General features: G+C 41.3%; 1 protein-coding gene across 6 annotated transcripts in view; it reads right to left on the bottom strand.

Annotated features, from left to right (window-relative positions):
* LOC122874409 (ankyrin repeat domain-containing protein SOWAHC) overlaps positions 1-20,162 on the bottom strand; it is a 71,411-nt gene that overhangs the window by 33,903 nt on the left and 17,346 nt on the right. For all 6 annotated transcript variants that reach the window (XR_006377604.1, XR_006377603.1, XM_044192240.1 and 3 more), the window contains 3 exons: positions 18,449-18,603; positions 10,583-10,786; positions 597-641 (listed from right to left, as the gene is read on the bottom strand). Coding sequence is in view for 4 of the 6 variants with exons in the window: in XM_044192240.1 (XP_044048175.1) it covers positions 597-641; positions 10,583-10,786; positions 18,449-18,603 (404 nt within the window). In the remaining 2 variants the exon portion in view is untranslated. The remainder of the gene's footprint in view (positions 1-596; positions 642-10,582; positions 10,787-18,448; positions 18,604-20,162) is intronic.

Genomic DNA, 20,162 nt, shown 5'->3' with positions numbered 1-20,162 from the left:
AAATCAATCGCCAACTATTTTGATAATCGATTAATCGTTTAAGTAATTTTTCAGGAAAACATTTTCTGCCTTTCTCTGTTTTATATCTCAGTAAACTGAATCTCTTTGGGTTTCAAACTGTTGGTTCGGCATTCGCAGACGTCACCTTTCACTTTTTATTCTTTTCTGTATCGACCAAATGATTAATCTGTCCAGAGAACAGTCATCAGATTCATTGATAATGAAAATAATCATTAGTTATCTCTTTAAAAACAAAAACTTGCACACTACGCATTAGCTCCAGTTCAAACCGGAGTTTCCCTGCTGGTTCCAGTCAGAGAGTAGTGGGAGGCTGTCACAGCCAATGAGCAGCCGGCGCTGCGTCCTGTCAGGGAGGAGGACGGCAGTGATTATGGGATATCGCCATGGGAACAGCGTGGGGGGGAGAGGATCTGTTTCAACCCAGTTTGGGTGGATATTGACGGCTCTCCACTGTTCAGCAAACACACTGCAGGACAGCTGAGCATGTGGTCACACACACACACACACACACACACACACATTAAACAACTGGAACCTAAAATTCCTGCTTTAGTTTTATTTTCTCGTGAACTCACCATGACAGAGGAAGCAGCGACACTCCTGCTATCATCCTCCTCGCTCTGCAAAACAACAAGGCAACAACAGCTTCCTCATTCACAGCCAATCAGACGCTGACGCGACTTTAGATTCGGTTTCCTGAAAACGTGATGTCAAGAAGGTCGATTACTCAAGCATCATTCCAGGCGGGTGGGGAGTAACTAAGTACATTTACTTACATAATAATAATAATAATAATGATCAAAACAAAGTACAAAGTGCTTCACAACAAGAGAAATAAAACACCACAGTGAACGACGAAATATTAAGAAATAAAATACATAAAATACACAAAAGCAATACATGTACTTTACTTGAGTATTTCCATTTTCTGCTACTTTATTCTTCTAATCTACTACTGTTTTCCTTTTTAACTGCACTACATTTATCTGACAGCTACACACACAGTTACTCTGCAGATTCTGATTTTAGATATAAAAGATAGATTATAGTTTTAGATAATTTTATAGATTAACACATATAGGCTCTCCATAGCAACAGAAATCACACTGATCCAGTCAGAAATACAGCAGAAGGAATGACGCTTCTACACTTACTTACGTACAGTCATTCAACTACAAAACTCTATATAAGATTAAAAAACACCAAGCCCTGACCGGACTACAGTAACTATGATTATAATTTAGGGTCCTTTGTGTTTAAGACGTATCTTAATGGCTGCCTTGATACTGAGATGTAACATCAAGGTCAGTTTCTCCAGACCTCATTTAAGGATAGTGTTTCTGCTGTCTATATTCCCAAAATAAAAATATATAATATTCACATTTACTTCAACATTTTAACTCTATTTATGTTGCTGTGCTTTCGATACGTTAACTCAGGCTTCTTCCAACACTGCGCAACTGTTCTTCTTCTACGGCGGAGTATCAGGATCACTGTTAGTTAATAATCAGAAATGTTGAGAATAAAGTTGATATGTTTTGAGAAAAACCTTCTAACATTAGGAGAAAAAAGTAATAACGTCGAAGGTTTACTGATACATCGAATTCAATCAGTCTAATCTTAAAACATTTTGCTCCTGAGGCAACCTTTACGACTTCATTCTCGAAATACTCACTACTCTAAATATTCACACTCGCTACCAGCCCCGCCTCCATGAAATTACGTTTATATACAACTAATTTGCAACAGCAAATACAATTTGAAGGAAACGTAATGCCGACCGAATTCCGTTTTCTATGAACGTAACAATGAAAAGTTAATAAACGTAACTGGCAAGTCGCTAAAATGTTCACTGACAACATATTTCTTTTGTTTTCCACCAAAATCTTGCTATACACCTTCTACTCATGGTGACTACAGCTCTATTCAGCTTTTATCTGTTGTTACCACGGGAGTCTGGACGCCAACCTGGTGTGACAGTCCCGCACTTCGTCACCACAACGTAATTAGGAAAACAACTCAGTAACATTCAGACGTCATTTCTAGGGGACGGGGTTGCCTCCACATGTGCGGCTCAGCGCAGTGATTGATAAAACTAACACGGGATCGTCCTGTGTACGTTGAATCACACGCTGTGTACGCGGGAGGACCCGAGACGTGCATTAGTAATTATCTTTGGGATGATTGAGAACAGAACTCCTCTCGTTGTGTAATTGTTTGCAGAGCGAGTCCTTATATGAGACTGCAGACTGAGAGTGAACCTCCCTGAAGGAGCGGTAAGGGGTAAAATCTAACGAATCCATTAAATCCCTAAAAAGACTGTTACAAGTCTCAAAGGCTTAAAACACACTTCAGAGAGGATGCGGCCGCTTTCATCTCTCAACCTGACATCTTTATTTACCATCTATTGTCAGTCTGGCAGATTGGAGAGGTCTCCTCTCAACTTGTTAATGAGCACCGTTCGATTATCTGATTTATTCTTTCATTTTCTCCACCGGATACATGAATAAATCCGTTTCATGTTTCCCGTTTGAGTCATTGTCTCACTGATTCCTTTGTTTCAAGCCCTCTTCAATTCTCCATTAGCTTTTTGTGGGATTTCTCTCAACAGCAGAAACATTCATCTCCACATCTGACGGTCTCAGCAAGGAACGTGGGAACCTTAAAACTTCCAAAACAGGCCTCAGTCCCCCCCCATGACTCTTATTGCAGTGATGGGAAGAGGGTCACACACACACACACATACTGTACATATGCAGACAGACAGACAGATGAAACAAGCTGATGGTAACGATACAGTGATAATCTCCATGAACACGGCGCCGCTCTCCTGCCTTCATCAGCAGTGAGCGGGAGCAGCAGGACGGGAGGACCAGGCCGCTGTCTGTCCGCTATGCTAACATTAGCTAGCCGACCTACTGAAGCGCAGCTTAGTTTATTGGTGTTGTGACGTTCAGCGAGACAGAGAGCTGCGGTTTACGTGACTGACGAAGAGGAAGCTCCCTGCTTCTTCCTCACAGGTCGGCTTCCGCTCTGAACGAGGTGTTGTGGCGATGTGGAGATGGTGTGCAGACGGGCGGGTGGTGCTGGTGGTTCATAACTGTGTGTAACAGTCTGTCACTTAGTATTAACCTCCAGCAGGAAACACTCAGTACAAAGTTCTTTCACTGCAGAAGTGTCACAGACCGGTGGGTCCAAAACATCCTGCATCAGATGAGGATTTTACCCGATGAAGGTCTGAGGACCGAAACGGCGTGAATAAAGTAACAGTGACGGACAGTGGGAGGGATCTTTAACGCCCAAAAGACATCAGAACATGAAAACATGAATGAGCTCACAGAGTCTCACTGAGCTGCACTGAAAGTCATTCCCAGAAACAACCGACCTGCTTCTGTTTCTGCAGTTTCTAGTGTATTTATTGCATTTGTTCACTGTTCAGTTTTTTAGGTTTCAAGGCAATCACAGTGTGAAGTAATTATACTACGTGTTAGTTCTAATTATAGTATTTCAGGAAGGTTTGTTGATTATCGTGATAATACTGTTCACCGTCATATTTTTGGCCCAAATAATAATCACAGCATGACAGTTTGACACATAAACCTTATTTCCTGGACTGAATACCGAAACACTGTGAAAGAAGTGAGCGCAAGAGGCCGACAGCGTGCAGGATTCCACGTTTCCTTCTCACTCTGAAGTTTCTGATCCTGTGCACCCGTCAGTAATACTTTACAGTGTGCACAAACGTGTCATTTGTTCAGTAAAATGTCTACAGGTTTCCAAAATAAGCAGTCCGTTCTTTCCCTTCAGCTGAGCGGGTTCAATCCTGTAGTTTATTTGCTCTGGTCTGAATCAGTGGATGAGTCGCTAAACGTTTTCCCGGTTGGTTCGGTTTCTTTTCACACCTAAATGCATCATTAACGTAACCACAGGACGAAGCTCAAATCTTAAGAAGGCAATGTACTCTGTTGCGCGAGTCCAGGTTGAACCTGAACCTCCATTCACTCGCCGGCTAGCTGCTAGCAACTGTTGAAAAAGCGCAGCTGGCTACAGCGGCCATCTTGGTGTGGTTGTTTTGGTCCGCACCCGAGTACGATTGCAGTGTTCAGATTTGCCCAAATCAGAATCAGAAATACTTTATTGATCCCCGAGGGGAAACTCTTTTGCTACAGCTGCTCACTGTCACGTCAGTGCACACAGGAAGAGAAGCACTGAGCAAAACATATAATCCACTATAATACAGGTCAGATAGATTAAGTACAAAGTGGGTATAAGTATAAAATTAAAATAAGTGTAAAGTACAAAGTGGATTTACCGGTTGATGATAAGTATGTACGGTATAATAATACAATGTAATAATATAATATAAGTAAATGAATCACACCGAGTGAAGCGGCCTAAGCAACACAGGTTTGAAAACACCCTCAGTTTCTAGCCGACAGGTTATCATGTGTTCGTCCAGATCCAGTGGAATCTGGATCTCTCCCACTCAGAGCGACCTCTCTGCCCCCCCCCCATCCTCACCCACCACCTCTCCATCCTGAAGCCTTTCACAGCTCCGGCTCCACGAGGAGGCAACAAGATAATAAAATCAGCTCATTCTGTGTCGAGGAGACATGAATGGGCTCCTGTTTCTTCCCTCAACTCCCCGGAACAAAGTGGCCGTCCGTTAGCATAACAAAAGCCTTTCCCAGCCACTTCCACTCCTCCATCTATTCATCCTGTCAAAACACGGCCGGTTGGCTTTTCCTCCCCTCCCCCCCCCAGACATCCTCTGACAGCTACAGAGGCAGGAGGAAAGCCTCCCACCTCTCATCACCATTTAGGAGCGGCCCTTTTGTATGCCAATTGCCCGTCCTAATTGGTGGCGTTTACAAGCCGCTCCGTCAGAGCAGCGAAATCCTGCAGAGCGGGTGATCGGTTATAAGAGTGGGGGGGTCTGGGAGTCGCTGGTTTAAAAGGCCGGTCTGAGGAAAGAGGAGATGCACCATTAAAAAGAGAAGAAGAGATAAAAGACGACAGTGAATGACACCAACTTTGTGTGCTGACATTTTCATTTTGGTTGCATTAACCTTTTAAAGTCCTCCGTTAAAGCTCAGCTGTCTTTTGTTGTTTTGTTTTGTCTCAATCACAATGACAGAGGAGATAAGACGAAGACTAAATTAAAATATCCTCGCTCATCTTTGCAACTTCCTCGTGGAGTAAAAAGAAAAAGTGCTTTATTAGACTAAATAATCTCCGGTTTGTTTTATCAGCAGCCTCTAAAGACTCTTGATCATCCAATCAATTTGCTAAGTCGCCTTATCTGTCACAGTGTCTCAGCTCTTTTGATGAGGGTTATTAGCAGCATTAATGAGAAAAAAAAGGCATTTTTGAAGATTAAACGACGAGAAAAGAAAAGATATTGCTCCCGGGGGTTAACGCACATGTTACAGCAGTACAGAGACAGACTAAAACAGCCATATACAATATATGAGGGGTGTAACACAAAACTACTATCTGTATCTGATTATGTCACAAAAGTATCTGGATGCAGAATTGTGCAGAAGCAGAAAAGGCACATAGCGGACGTTATTAAGACATTTCTGCTTCATTTTCTGCATTAAATAGTTTTCTAATGCCATTTATACTCCTCATACAAACATCTACAAGTTTAGCTGCCAACAAAATAACATATTTTAGTTATGAACCAGTATTAATCATATCATTTGATTTGTATTTGAACTCCACCTTCAAATATAAGGAAAAAGTAAAATCAAAGCTGTTAAAGGTCCAGGTGGAAACAAAGCGGGGGGCTGGTGGAGAAATGCTGAATCCATTGGACCATATTGTATGATTTTCTTTAAAAGCTGGAGGTTGTGTTTATAAAGGGAGGAGGTCCGGGTGAAAATAAAGTTAGTTTGAACATGTGAAAAATTAGAAAGCTCTGCGCTTTTGAGACGGTCCCTCTGTCATACTTGAAATAATTGTGCAATATTCTGTGTATTACTCCCGTGCAATATTTAGTTTTCCCATGTTAGTTTTTCCTATTTATTGATATTGATATTATATACCTCCATTACTGCTGTGCAATATCTTAATAATCTCAATAAGCTACACTTAACAGTACATGCACCACTACTTATTACTTATATTATTACATTGTATTATTATACTGTATCATCATCATCAACCGGTAAACCCACCTGGTACTTCATTTATTTTCTGACCTGTATTATAGTGTATTATATTGTTTGCTAGTACTTTCTCCTGTGTGCACTGATGTAAAGGCGAGCTGCTGTAACAAAGAGTTTCCCTTCAGGGATCAATAAAGTGTTTCTGATTCTGATTTCAGCTTCTCTACGGTGAAGTCTGCAAGGTGTCAGACTTCAGTGTCCGATCCTGCGGTAAAACTCACACCTGTGGAACATCATTCAGGTGTATTCTGAACTGAACTACTGATGATGGACCTGCTGAATGTTTGAATACTGAACTTAAACCCAAGTACGCCGCTGTGTTTTTGCCTGTTTGTCGACACTCTGGCGAATCTGCGTCGTGCTGCTTTGGCTTCACACAGTAACGTTACAGACAACAATCACCTGATTGCTTCTGATACGGAAGAAAATGTGTGAATCTGATCTGAAGTTAATAAGGTCTTACAGCCGAGAGCGAATCCTGCTGATTGTTACAAGGTGTGTTTGATGTGTGTTTAGACTTGACGGAGTGCTGTGACGTTTGGGATTAAAACAATACGATGTGTTTGATGTGAACTATATATATAATACGGTATTTAGGTACAGGCATAAATCATAGGTACGCTTTACATTATTATATATTAATGCATATAGTGTAATATATATGTATATATGTGCAGTATATGTTATACGCACACACACTATACACGATATTCCCAGTCCGAAGATACCTTGTATAAATTATGAACCTGTGTCTGAGAGAGTTAGCGCTACTCTACAGGTGGCTGAAACAAAAGGTGCTATAATTCTAAAACTGTAAAACACATATGCATGTAAATACCAGGAAATAAAAGCTGACATTCTGATCTCGTGTTTCATAATCGTCTTTTGATCACAAATCCAAATGTCTTCAGTGTATAGCAACAATAAAAAACTTTTGGAGGGCACTGTAAGTGATGTGGGGACATAACTAGTGTGCACTACGCACTGAGGATAATACAATACTACGAAGTATAATTACAGAAATGGAAGATATATCATCATATTAAAATACAGTAACAACACAGTAATACTACTGACAGTGATTGAAGTGTTAGAAATGTTACCTTCTTACTACTACTGCCACTGTAGTAATAATGCTGAATACATACTGTACACTCAGTTGTATTTCCTGTTGTATGATGTATCAGTGTCTTCAGTCTCTCAGTTAACTGTCTGAGGCATTTACATAGAAAGCTCCTCCAGCCATAAATGATTTATTATTACAATGAGGCAGAAACCCATGAGGGCAGGACTTCCCCTTTAATTACACTTCTCAAATCAAACGGCAGCCCTGAAGTCACGACTCACTGAGTCTGTCTGAAATTAAATGTTCCTAAACAGTCCAGTGAGACGGCTAGAAACATATTAAAGACTCTGATGAAGTCTGCTCCACTGACGCATGACTAAGCTATATTACTAAAAAGTACTCCTGACTCCTTAATCCCACTCCAGTATATCAAGTTAGTTTAAAGTGATTAAGGTGGCACTCTGCTTTCATTTTTTATTTTATGTTGAATTTCGTAGACGGAGAAATGTGTATTATATCACACTTAATATTACCTGTTAAACCCGAGTGTGTGTGTGTGCTCTGACTCACTGGTTCTACTCATATAGTCATATAGTCATATGTGAGGAATTCGGCCACTTTTTAAAGAGATTTTTTACCTCCAGCGGGACTTTTTTCACAGCGAGGTCTGTGACTGAATCCAACCAGGAAACTGTTTCTGGAAAGGCTCCAACAAGTCCTCTTTCCTCAACGACAAAATCCGACATTGTCTTCCAAAACAACCATCGCAAAAATTACTCACACGAGCGTTTTCTGATCTGCAACCTCGTGGAGTTTTTGACCACTAGCAGCGCTGTGGAGCGATGTTTTGATGAGCACGCCGGCGCCGTGATGGTTTCACGCTGTTCCACAAGTTAGCGGCGATAACGCGCCAACAAAAGGCAGTGACGAAGAAGGCCGCTAGCTAGAGAACATTGAAGTAAACTATGATGGTTTTATAATTCTTACCAAAAAAAAAAAAGGTTTTATGAGGAAGGAAACACGTTCCGCATGCTCGTTAGACCTCGAGGAGTCAAACAGTGAGTTTAAGTGAACAGAAACTTTATTTACCAGAAAACTCCACAGGGCGCTTTAAAGTCTCGTTAAGCTTTGGAAACTAAAACGACCATCACACCCTTCAAGACGAGGGATGGGACCCAACGCAGACAACTGAGGCAGAGCAGGTGATTTATTAATAAAAGTCAATGAACAAAGTCCAAGAAAACAGTTCAAAACACAAGGAATAAACACGGGGAAAGCGGCTGGAAGGTAGGCACATAAACCAAGACGACACTGAGGGAGTGAAACCACACAGACCGAACGAACACTCAGGTGAGGGGAGATAACAAGACACAGGTGGGAGTAATGAAGGCGGGGCAGACACACAATGACAGGAAGTGAAGTTACTGACACGAGAGGAGAGGAGAAATACAAAATAAAACAGGAAACATGTACAGAACAGCATGAAACAAAGGAGAACCTGAACTCAGCAGCAGAGGAACGATCTAGAGAAACCAGAGCTGAAACCGTCCTTTGAAATGTGTAATGATTTGATTTACTTTTGTATTATAAATTGTTTTGACCAAGTGAGTCACTTTTCTTAAATCACCGCATCTCTTCGGCTTTTGATTACAATGTTTAGTAAGTGAATCATTTATTTTATGGTAATCGTGTTTTAAAACGTTTTTATTCCCTCTTATCTGTTTTATTTATTGTCTTTTATCTATTTCTATCTATTTTATTGGTATTATTATTACATCATCATTTTTATTTCTAGTGCTCATTAGTCTCAAATTGTTTTACTGTTTATTTGTACTGACGTATTATCAGTTTATCAGTCGCCTGTAAAGCACTTTGAGCTGCGCTGACCTGTAGGAAAGGTGCTATACAAATAAAGTTTGACTGATTGATTTTTAAAACACAACAAAACTGTACACTTGTAAATTGTGAACGCGATACTCAACAACAACACGGAAAGAACAAAACCTTCAGATGAGGTTTGGTGCTAACGGGCCTTCTGGTAACTAATGAAAAGTCTTGCACACATTAACATATTAATTGAGATTTTCCAACTATCATGTTTTGCCAATGGATGCATTCAAATCAGGCTTTCAGTCAGAGGAGAAATTTAATGAGAGCGGAGACAGATAACGACTTTGCCAGTATGTGCACTTAGTCTCCGGCTTTTTGGAGAAAAAGCACTTATCTCACCCCGGGAACCCCTGGCTTATGTAATCTGCCCTCTCATTCACAGCAGCTGCCGTATGATTGTTTGAGAAATGAAAAAGCCATTTTGGAGCGAGCGGCGGTTTTGAAAGGAGCCGCCTGTTCTGCAGCGCGGCCCTCGTTGTCGGAGCCCCGGAGGGGTCGCGAGAGGTCAAGGGAATTATGATTACGCTACAGCCTCACCGCTCGTTCGCCGGGCTCCAAATTCCCCCCGCGTGACCCCTCGATAAAGGGACCCCTTTTTTGCTGATGAGGAAACTCGATAGCTTTGCAGAGGAACATGAATGTTTTGTTAGGAGGGGAGTATCGCTGTTGTTCAGTTCAGGAGGTTCATCTTGACAAGATGGAGGTCATTTCTTTTTTTTTTTTTTATTTCTTTCAGAGAGCTTCACTGATTTTTGACAGGTAATCGTGGACTCGGCACAAGTATTTTTCACAGGTGAGCTTTGAGTCGGTTGGGTGGAGAGGACAGGACAGTTTCTGAGATGCTCTTGTTTAAACGTGACACGAACAAATCTGTTTACTAAGATCTACAACACCAAACATCCAAGGTTACAAATACATTCTGTTTTAAACTGGACTCGGAGGTGGGCGAAGTATACAGTAGCATAAAATGGAAATACTCAAGCGAAGAACAAGTACCTCAAAACTGCACTTAAGTACAGTACTTAGTTACTTTCCACCGCTGTCACACTGTCTGAGGGCGATCCTGTAACTGTGACATTATCTCACATACACTCAGTGTCCAGTTTATTAGGTACAGCTGTTAAAACTAATCCAACAGTCCTGTATTTGATAAATCCTCCTTCATGAAGGTTATAATGTTCAGTTGGTGCTGAAACTGTTTCAGAGACGTTGATTCAACTGCAGGATCATTTTGTGCTGCTGTTGCGTTATACTGACGGGTGTTTCTGTTATTTCGTCCCATTTATATCAGGGAGGATTTATTACAGGACTGTTGTATTAAACTGCATTAGTTTTAGCGAGGTTCCTTAATAAACTGGCAACTTTAATAAAATATCTGTATTCATTTTCTGACTGATGAGATGTAAAACTTTTGGATTCGTCTTTCGCTCACCGTCCTGGAGATGGCCGGCTCGCTGGTCAGAGATAAGGAGTCGCTCCTCAGAGACAGGAGGTCGGAGCAGGCCATGTCTCCTCCATCACTGCTGGAACTCAGACTGGGATCTGCGGGGATCACAGGGATCACCAGGTCCGCAGGTCTCTGCGGTCTCCGAGGCTCCGCTGGTTGTACTGGAGTCACTGGTGCTGGTCGCAGAGACTGAAAAACACACATGGGACGACCGTGAAACCTCAACGTTATACTGAAGTTGTTTTTTTAACTGAATAAAACAGTGTTCACTATGGCAGTGGTTAATGTTCATTCTGGCAACATGCAGTCTGCATCTGAAAAGCTCCTGATGTTAAATATTCCGAACGAATATTTAAAGCATGTTGTATTTGTGTTGCTGCATTTTCGGCTGTAAAGTCAAGAAAAACAATAATAATTAATATTAGAAGTAGAAAGTAGAACAGTTTTTATGAACAAACAGTTTATTATAAGACTCCATGAAGCATGACCATAACCATGAACAATTTTTATAACATCTGTGCGCAAAATAAACATGCACACTTCCAACAATATTTGGAGAAAAATAAAAATTAAGGCCAGACTGAACCCAGATGAGACGGTCCAACATCACAATAACCAAAAGTAACGTAAGTATATATAGTGCGTGTCTAACTGTATCCCACGAACGCTTATCGCCACACGTACGCTGGTCATGTGATGACACCTGAGCAGGTTCCACTTACTGAAGAAGGCTGCTGGATAAGACCAGACTCTGAAACGTAGCGATCTACTGCTAGCGAGGTTAGCATTGTAGCTAAGGCGGCAGCGGGAGTTCTGGAGCGGTAAATCCTGCGTCAACCAGCACACAGTGCAAGACCCTTGTTTTTCTGCTGGAACGTAAAATACGTCTTTAGCCTTAAGCGGAAACCGTTTTTCGATACTCGCATTTTGTGGGTTTTTATGCGCAAATTGAAAATGCGCATTAAAAACAGGAGAATGGAAACTCAATTACAAATGCTTTTGCTCACCAAACCTCCAACGATCCTGAAGAGTTTCCTAAACACACACTTTTCTACTCACTGTCACGCTACTACGAGCGGACGAACCTGTCCTACCTGCTGTAGCTGATGTGTTATTTGACTGTTATTTGAAGTGTGATACCGCAGGAATAGTCACACAAAACAATACAAACCTTCTCAGTGTGAACTCTACACAACACAAACCCCCAGTTATCGGTTCCAATCTTCGCTCGTGTCCCTCAAAAAGCTCCGAGGTGCCGCCGAATTACCATATGAGAGAGTGTTTACAACTCAACAAAATGTCCGCCCGCCTCCCTGAAAGTGGCGTTCATCTTCATACGTGGCTAACAGAACGAATTGGCTGCCGGGGCCTGTTGAGTACAATTAGGCCCCAGTTGGCAACAGACATCAGCAGCGGCAGTTTAACATCTCACAGAGCCACGATTGTCCTTTAACTGTTTAGGACTGCAGTCCCAAGAGAGCTCATTATGCCTCTCCAGTCGCTGTCGTCCCTGCCATGCACACACACACACATATATATACACACACACACACTTATGCAGATCTACAGCTCTACTCAGATACACACACGCAGACTGGAAAAGGCCTGATAAAACACGTCGCACCTATCATTTTGATTTCAGCTAATTATTTCAAGTATTACATCGCACTTCAAAAAAGGTTCCCGCTCGGCTTTTATTCAGATTTAATCATCACATGGAGGCCTCAGGTTTACACTGTTTTACTTGTTCCGCGGTGAAGCCCAGCATGTTGTGTGTTTCAGTGGCGTCGCCGAGGTTTGGAGCACACGGAGAAACCCAGCCGCAGAAATAAAGTAAGGCAAAGTAAGGCTGCGTACATGCTCTCATTATTTTCAGTGGAAAGGCTGAACATTGTGCAACTATATTGTTCAAAGTATTTAAAGGAATACTTTGACTTTTTGGAAAATACACTTTCATAACCAGACGCCCCCAACCCCCAGAAAACCTTTACAGAAACAGTAGAGAGTTTGTCTCCAGGTCATGCTTAGCTTAACGTTAGCTTAACGCAAACACTAAAACAGTTAGCCTTCACCACAGGAGAAAAAATATGCCTTCCAACAACTCCGAAACGTTCTTATTCACATGTTGAATGTTGTTATCTTGCACGCTAGTCACCAACAAGAGTCACGCAGGTTTGTTTAAAGTTTAAAAAACTGTGTGACAGTTGAACGGCTAGCTTGACATCGCCTCGTAGTTTTTGGGCTGGACTGCGTACGTCACAGATTTTTCACAGATTTCTTTATTCTTCTATAACATGGGATCGACAGAAGGTCTAATGAAGTGACTGTACATGTAATTTACTAACTAAAAAATACAAAAAATACTATACAAATATGTAACGCAATACAACGTGTTGATGTGGTAATAACGGGAGGTTCCCATTCTTCGTGGCGTTAATGAAGCATAAACACACAGAGGTTAAACTGATATCAATCTTCTCATCTGGTTCCCAGTATTATTTTGGTTTTTAGCAAAAGTCTGTGTTCGTCTGGGAAGTTTAAATAAGATCCACATTTAAATAAAGACTGTGATGCTGGCCATCAATTATATACGCACAGCTTGTTTGTATTACTAGTATTTTTATATGGGAGTATGAAAGTATAAAGTTATTTTAACATTACGTGTTTTTGTCTTGTGTGATGCTTCAATTAATAACAGTTTGACAAAATTTAAATCTTAACTCTTGAAGGTCCAGTTTTAGGTCTATTTACTAGCTTTTGTCTGAGCTTTCAACCACATCTCACAAACTTCCTCAGCGGATAGAGTTTGCTCAGTTGTCATGGAGATAGCTAAGTTGTCATCACATGGCCCGAGTATGGGACTTCAGTCACGTGAGGAAGCGTGAAATATGTTTTGGTATATGGTAACAAACTCCATTCGTTGAGGAAGACCCTGAGATGCCGTTGAAAGCTAAAAAAAAAAGCTAGTAAGTGGACCATGAGTTAAGATTTTTTGTCAAACTAAATGCTGTTCGCTTGTGCGTGTCCTGTTCTGGACTGACTCTGTGATCTTTTTGTTTTGGTTTTCCTTTTTCCTAACAAATGTGATTTATTACAGAATCAAATCAGTGACGCTGGATTATTAAATGACTGCGTGCAGGTGTGAAATTGTTCTCTAGTACTGAAAAACCCGTTATGTTAAAAAGATTAATGAGCTGAAATATTCGACATTTAATTCGTATAAATAATTGGTTTACGTCATGTTGGAGGAGACGCGATGATTTTGTAGTTTTGTACCTGTTTGTTTTTATTCGGACGTGGGTGGGAAGGTTAGCTTAGATGTTGCACACTTGTTTGTCTAAGATGTCTTCATGTTGAGATGAATGAAAATTGTGTTTTTTTAGACACGTCTTTCGCTGTCTCTTTACTTTAACGTGTTCGGGAATAAAACTGACCTGAAGCTGCGCAGAAACATAAAAACAAGCTGTCTTGGCTTTGATTTAACAATCACATAACTCCTTTGAATGGACAGCGAAGTAGTAAGGATCAGGGAGGGAACAACTAAAAGCATACATGTTTGACGTACAGTGTTTAATGAGCGGGTTCTCCAAACTTCCTGATCCCTGCTGCATGCACAGCGAGGACACAGTGTGCTTCGGATCCTCCTGAGGTTTGTTTGGAGGGTCTGACTGTCATTAGAACGGGAAAAGACCTCAGCGTAACACGACATGGAGCGGGCTTTAATTGGCGCTGCTGACTGTCACAATGTGTATCATCAAAGTGCCCCGCCACCTAAATGCCATACAGCACGGTACATGCCAGTAAAGCGCTCAGAGAGAAAGATTAGGCAGCGAGGCGTGAGCAGTGTGATGTTTAAGAGAAAGCACGAAGGAGGACGGAAACAATTAGGTCGACTCAGTGATAAGTGTAACGTGTGTCACCAACGAAGAAGAATAAAAGAACAGCGTTTTACTGTAACTTGTATTTAAAACACTTCTGTAACGGCAGGTTTGAAGAACATGTTTCAGGCTTTGTTGAACTCAATCTGTTAACCCCCGACTAAATGTAAGTTAATAACCCTCGTTAGAGAGAAATGCCAACGAGAACAAACCAAAACACTCAATATTCAAGTAGCATTTTAAAAAAAAAAAAAAAAAAAAAAGTAAATACCAAAACCACAAAAAAGGCCACGATTGAGATTAATATTAAATAATATTAACATTATAGTGGCGTGTCTGGTCTACGTGTAGCTGCCCCGGGCTTTTCAACATCCAGTCTGAGAAGCAAAAGCAAACCATTATGCTTTACTGGCTGCTGTGATAGGACAGTGTGTGCTGCTTACTGCACTTACAATGATTCATTTGCCCAAAAAAAAAAAACGTTTTAAAATCCTTTTTAAATCAATATTTGGTGTCACAATATTGATTTCTTTAGTAAGTATCCGTGTAGTAAGCGGGATAATGTTCCTCCGCACATCGCCCTGTCGACATACTGTGGTTCGTATAAGAATTTTAAAATTTGGGAAGCGTTTCAGTTTGTCTTTCAATTCAACAAATGTCGTCTCAGCCAGCCTTATAATGTTTTCAGCCATACAGAAAATGTATGTTAGAGTGGCGACATTTAAAAATCTGAACACTACAACATAAATCATTTTTCACCATTTGCTGTGTTTTTTCAGCTGATGTGTAAACTGTGAAACTGAAACGGTAAAAAAAATTATATGCTTGTTTAATGAGCTGAGCTCTTTACAAAAAGTTTTAACTACAAAAGATGATTTTCATGACTATGAATGTGATTTTGTTCTTTTTTTAAATGAAGTTTAAATAATTTCTGATTATTTACATGAAAATAAAAGTGTTTGACACACACACCATCACTGACTTCTCTCTGCTGCTCTCCACTCTTTCGCTTGTTCTAATAAAGCAATAATAAAGATGAATAGTCATCTCTAACTTAACGTTGCCTCAAACATAACAGAGTATCTGCTGCATTGATGAGTTTGGGTGCAGATCAGAAACTGCGTACGTCTCAGACACGACTGCTCCGATAAAATCATTTTAGTCACTTGCCGCCTGACAGGGTGATCGCCGAGCTGCTGTGTCCTCGGCGTCTCAATTCGATTGTTATTTCAGAACCTCCTCAATAAGAACTTCCCCTGCAGGACAGATTAGAACGAAATTGATTTAAATGTATCTCAGCTCGGCAACAGTATGAAACTCAGCTGCACGTAGCGAGCGTGATGACCTCTCCAATAATCTGCTGGATTCAGTTTATTTTGCTGTGGCTGCGGCAGACGCGATGTGACGCTACAACAGCAGCCCGGTGAAGGTTAATACTAGCAGAAGATGGAGGGTTAACCCTGATAAGGTGCTGAACGGACCCCCCGTCCCCCCCTCCCTGCCTGGATTGCCATCTCCCCATTTCCCATGCAGCGGAGAGCGTATCCCCCAGTGAACACTCAGGCCTGTAAATTGTTTATCAGACACTAATGCAGTAGCTTAATCCTATTTGCATTCATATTAGTTCCCCCGTATCACCATCTGAGGGAATTACTTATTTGAATTCTTCTGAGGGGTAAATAACTTTATGCATGATATCAGTATCTTCATAATTCAGATCAGTAAAGTCAATTTGGTTTAAGTGCTCCTCGGCCGCGTGCCAGAGAGGTTCTGAGGAAACTTATTTGGAGGCGGTTCGGATCAGTGAGCATGTACACATGAGGGCGGGTAATGGGATCTATCAGAGAAACGCTGTAAGAGAGCTGAAACTCTCACATGTTTCGCCCTCAGAGGCAGCTTTAAACATGCAGCCAGGCCTCCGCTGCTTTGTGCCACATAAGACCAGTTTCTTCTTTTACATAAGTGTGTTTCACTTTCACCCGTTTTTATTCAATAATAATGATTTTTACTGTATTCTGTGTTCTATTGAGCTTCTATTGACCTGCCCCCCTTTTTTATTGTTTGTTTCATTTGCTGTTTTGTCTTTTAGCTTCCTGTTGCTATCTGTTGGCTACAGCAACCTCAAGTTAAAAGTCTCGGTCCTGATCAGTTCACACAGTCTGCTATCCATTTTTCAAAGTCGGGCGCATTTATGAGGAGGTCATGTGACCTGACACCACCACGTCCACCGCAGATATCAGATTAAAAAGGACCATCTTTGGCGCAAAGTTACCTAGCATACAACTAGCTTACGACTAGCTTTTAAGTAGCTTAGAATTAGCTCAACTAGCTTACGACTAGCATACAACTAGCTTACGACTAGCTTTCAAGTAGCTTACAATTAGCTCAACTAGCTTACGACTAGCTTACAACTAGCTTACGACTAGCTTACAATTAGCTCAACTAGCTTATGACTAGCATACAACTAGCTTACAAGTAGCTTACAATTAGCTCAACTATGACTAGCAGTAGCTTAGAATTACTCAAGCTACGACTAGCAAGTAGCTTAGAATTAGCTCAAATTAGCTCAACTAGCTTACGACTAGCTTTCAAGTAGCTTAGAATTAGCTCAACTAGCTTACGACTAGCATACAACTAGCATACAACTAGCTTTCAAGTAGCTTACAGTTAGCTCAACTAGCTTACTGTGTGTTGCAGCAGCACATTAGTGTGATTCTAAAAATTGCATGAGCGCTGATGCTTAACATATCAGTACGATGTAGAAGGTTGTTGTTAATAAATAAAATAAAGCTCCAATCTCCCACCAAACTGTCAGAGGGAGAGTTGCATTGTGGGTAATGTAGGCGCCAGGTTTTGACGAGGAAGAAGAATGTGTGGAATAAAAAAGACGAGCTGTCCATCGTGAGTCCGACAATGTTACAGGTGTGTGATGATAAATCTGTGTGAAGGACGTCGTTTGGTCTTTAAAATGTAAGAAAATTGTAAAAGATGTCCATCACAGTCCAAGATGACGTCTTCAGATGTCTTGTTTTGTTTTGTCAAACATATTCAGATATAAAACAGAAAAGCAGCAAATCCTCACAACTGAGAAGCTGGAACCAGCGAATATTTGGTATTTGTAGCTTGAAAAAAGACGCAAACCATTAATCGATTATCAAAATGGTCGCAGATATATTTTCTGATGATCAATAATCAATTTATTGACTAATTGGTTCAATTCTCATAAATCTTCGGCTAAACAAGCCGCGTAAAACCTATTAAATTATCAGAAAAATGGATGTCACAAAGCTTCAAACGAGGCTGTTTCTATCATTTGATGAGAAGTTGAGTCTGTATTTTTGGAGATACGCGGTTTTAATTGGACAAAATGTTGATTTTGCCTGCCAGACCTCCATGATTATGATATGTGTAAAAATAAAAAACAAATATGTGGAAGTGAATTGTTGCAGTTTAAAAATGATCTGGTGAAAGAAAAAAAAGAAAACTGTCAAGAATGAAAATTCAGAACGTTTGTGATAAAAGCTCATTTCTCATCTCATCATTCAAAACACATTGTTCAGGAAAGAAGAATATTTCAAGTAGTTCACGATGAGCAAATACATTATTGAAAACATTCAGAGCATCTTAAATCCACGATGTGACGTGCGGAAACAAGGCCTGCATGCATAATTACAGCTCTGTACCCACAAACCCTTGAGTACAGTATGAAAATAAGAAACAGGAAAAAGGCAGATTGATGAGGAGAAGCTGTCAGGAAGACTGTGCTTTGAACCTGATCAGAGACAGCGTTTAAACAAAGAACAAAGGCAGCAAATCTGGAGAAGAAAGCGCTACCTGCGAGTGCTGAAAACAAAGGGTTTGAGGAAGACGAGACGTTTGGCACCGCCAGCGTTAAAGTGGAGCAGTTGAAGCCCATGAATATAGATGAGAGGCTGATGTGCATATTATTTCCCATCAGACTCTCTGTGCTCACCTCCTCTGCCTGAGTGATTACCAGCGCTGGGACGCTGCCACCTGACTCCCCGGCTGCCTCCTGATGGGCCGCGGCAGTCATCTGGTCCTGGTCCTGGTCCTGGTCTGAGCCGGTGTGTCCCTGAAGCTCGGCTCGGTCCTGATCCTGAGGCGAGGCTTGGTGCAAACAGACAGGGGGGGGGGATCGCACTTTACAATCAAACATCAAGTAATTTGATGGATAAAACCAGGGACTCTAGAGGGCGCTGTTTCTGATACGGCATTCCAGAGTCCCAAATAAAATAATACAGAAATAATAAAATGTCTGAGCATTAATAACAGAGCTGTGAAGTGTGAGGAGTCGCCGGTTCCTGAAGAGTTTTCCTGTATTAGCAACACAGAGACTGTCCTGGATAATTTAACCTTCGCGTTCTGACCACCAGTTTGAATCATTCACCCTTTCTAGACTCTCTGTCTCTAAGTACTACAATACCCATGAGCCTCAGCCGCTGTTGCTATGGAGAGGAAGCCAGTCAGAGGTGTGAATTCAGAAAGCTCCGTCATTCAGTTCGTGAACAGAACGCGTCACCATGGTTACTGAATTCATCCAAAACTGATCCAGAACTGAAAGGTGATCATAAAATCCGTTTAATCTTTAGCTTCAGCGCAGCGTTAATGTGAAGCTCTGCGGTTGGATGTTTGTTGCTGAAATGCACCATGGGAGTCGTAGTTGACTTCTCTCCTTCAGCTGCTTCTGTCCACAGGCTTCTTGTATCTTTGACTTTTTAATCAAAGAACCAGATATTTTCTAACACGGCCGTTCATCTTTTGTTCTGATGATTCAACAGGGAAGTTTGTACGGATTTTGTAAGTTTGATTAATTTTTCTGCAATGACAGCGCCCCCTGCGTTAGTAATATCTGAGTGGGTGGGCACTAAAATACTTACAGCAGGGGCGATGCTGTTTATCAGCACTCCGTACGTTCGTTACGCCGTGTCGTGATTTGAATCAGAGAAACAAACTTCATGTTACAGGACGACATATTGTTGTGAGTTTTCGCTGTCTGGTTATTTGTCTCTATTATACACGATGAACACAGCAGGTGTTGAAATAACGTTAACCAACAGTGACGTCTGGTGGGAATCACTGCTAAGGTTAGGAAGCTAAGCTAGCTGGCTTCCACGCGGAAAGATGAAGGGAGCTAGCCTAGCTGACTAAACTTAACAGCAAGATGGATCCTCCCAAATGCTGAATGTTGGAACCGACGCCATGTGGGCGCGTTGAAAAACGGGGCTAACCCTGATAAGGTGCTGAACGGGGCTACAGACGTCACAGTTTCGGCCCAAGCTGCCAAACAGTCCAACTATTCGGTTTGTAGTCATAGAAAACCAAAAAGACCCTGCAAGAACTCTCATTTGAGAAACTGAACCAGTGAATTTTGGGCATTTTTGCTTTAAAGAAATACTTGAATGATTATTCAGTCATCAAAATTGTTGTCAATCCGTTGATCGATCAATTAATTAAGCTCTAAAAAAAGCCTGAATCCAAGAATGCTGAACTTCTCTGTGTTGTGTTTGTCTCTTCGTATCCTGCATGCGGCAGCATTAAAGTTCCAGTTCGTTTCACAGCTTTCGTGATCTCAGGGCTAAAGCCAGCTGCTGACGTCAGCCCCACACTTACACGAGATCTTTCAGAATAAAGGTGTGATCACACCTGAACAAGTGTTTCCTGTTGTG

The sequence above is a fragment of the Siniperca chuatsi genome, linkage group LG4 (genome assembly GCF_020085105.1).
Source record: "Siniperca chuatsi isolate FFG_IHB_CAS linkage group LG4, ASM2008510v1, whole genome shotgun sequence".
In the NCBI taxonomy this organism is placed as follows: domain Eukaryota; kingdom Metazoa; phylum Chordata; class Actinopteri; order Centrarchiformes; family Sinipercidae; genus Siniperca; species Siniperca chuatsi.
The sequence above is the reverse complement of the archived record's forward strand: the minus strand, read 5'-3'. Positions and strand labels throughout refer to the sequence as shown.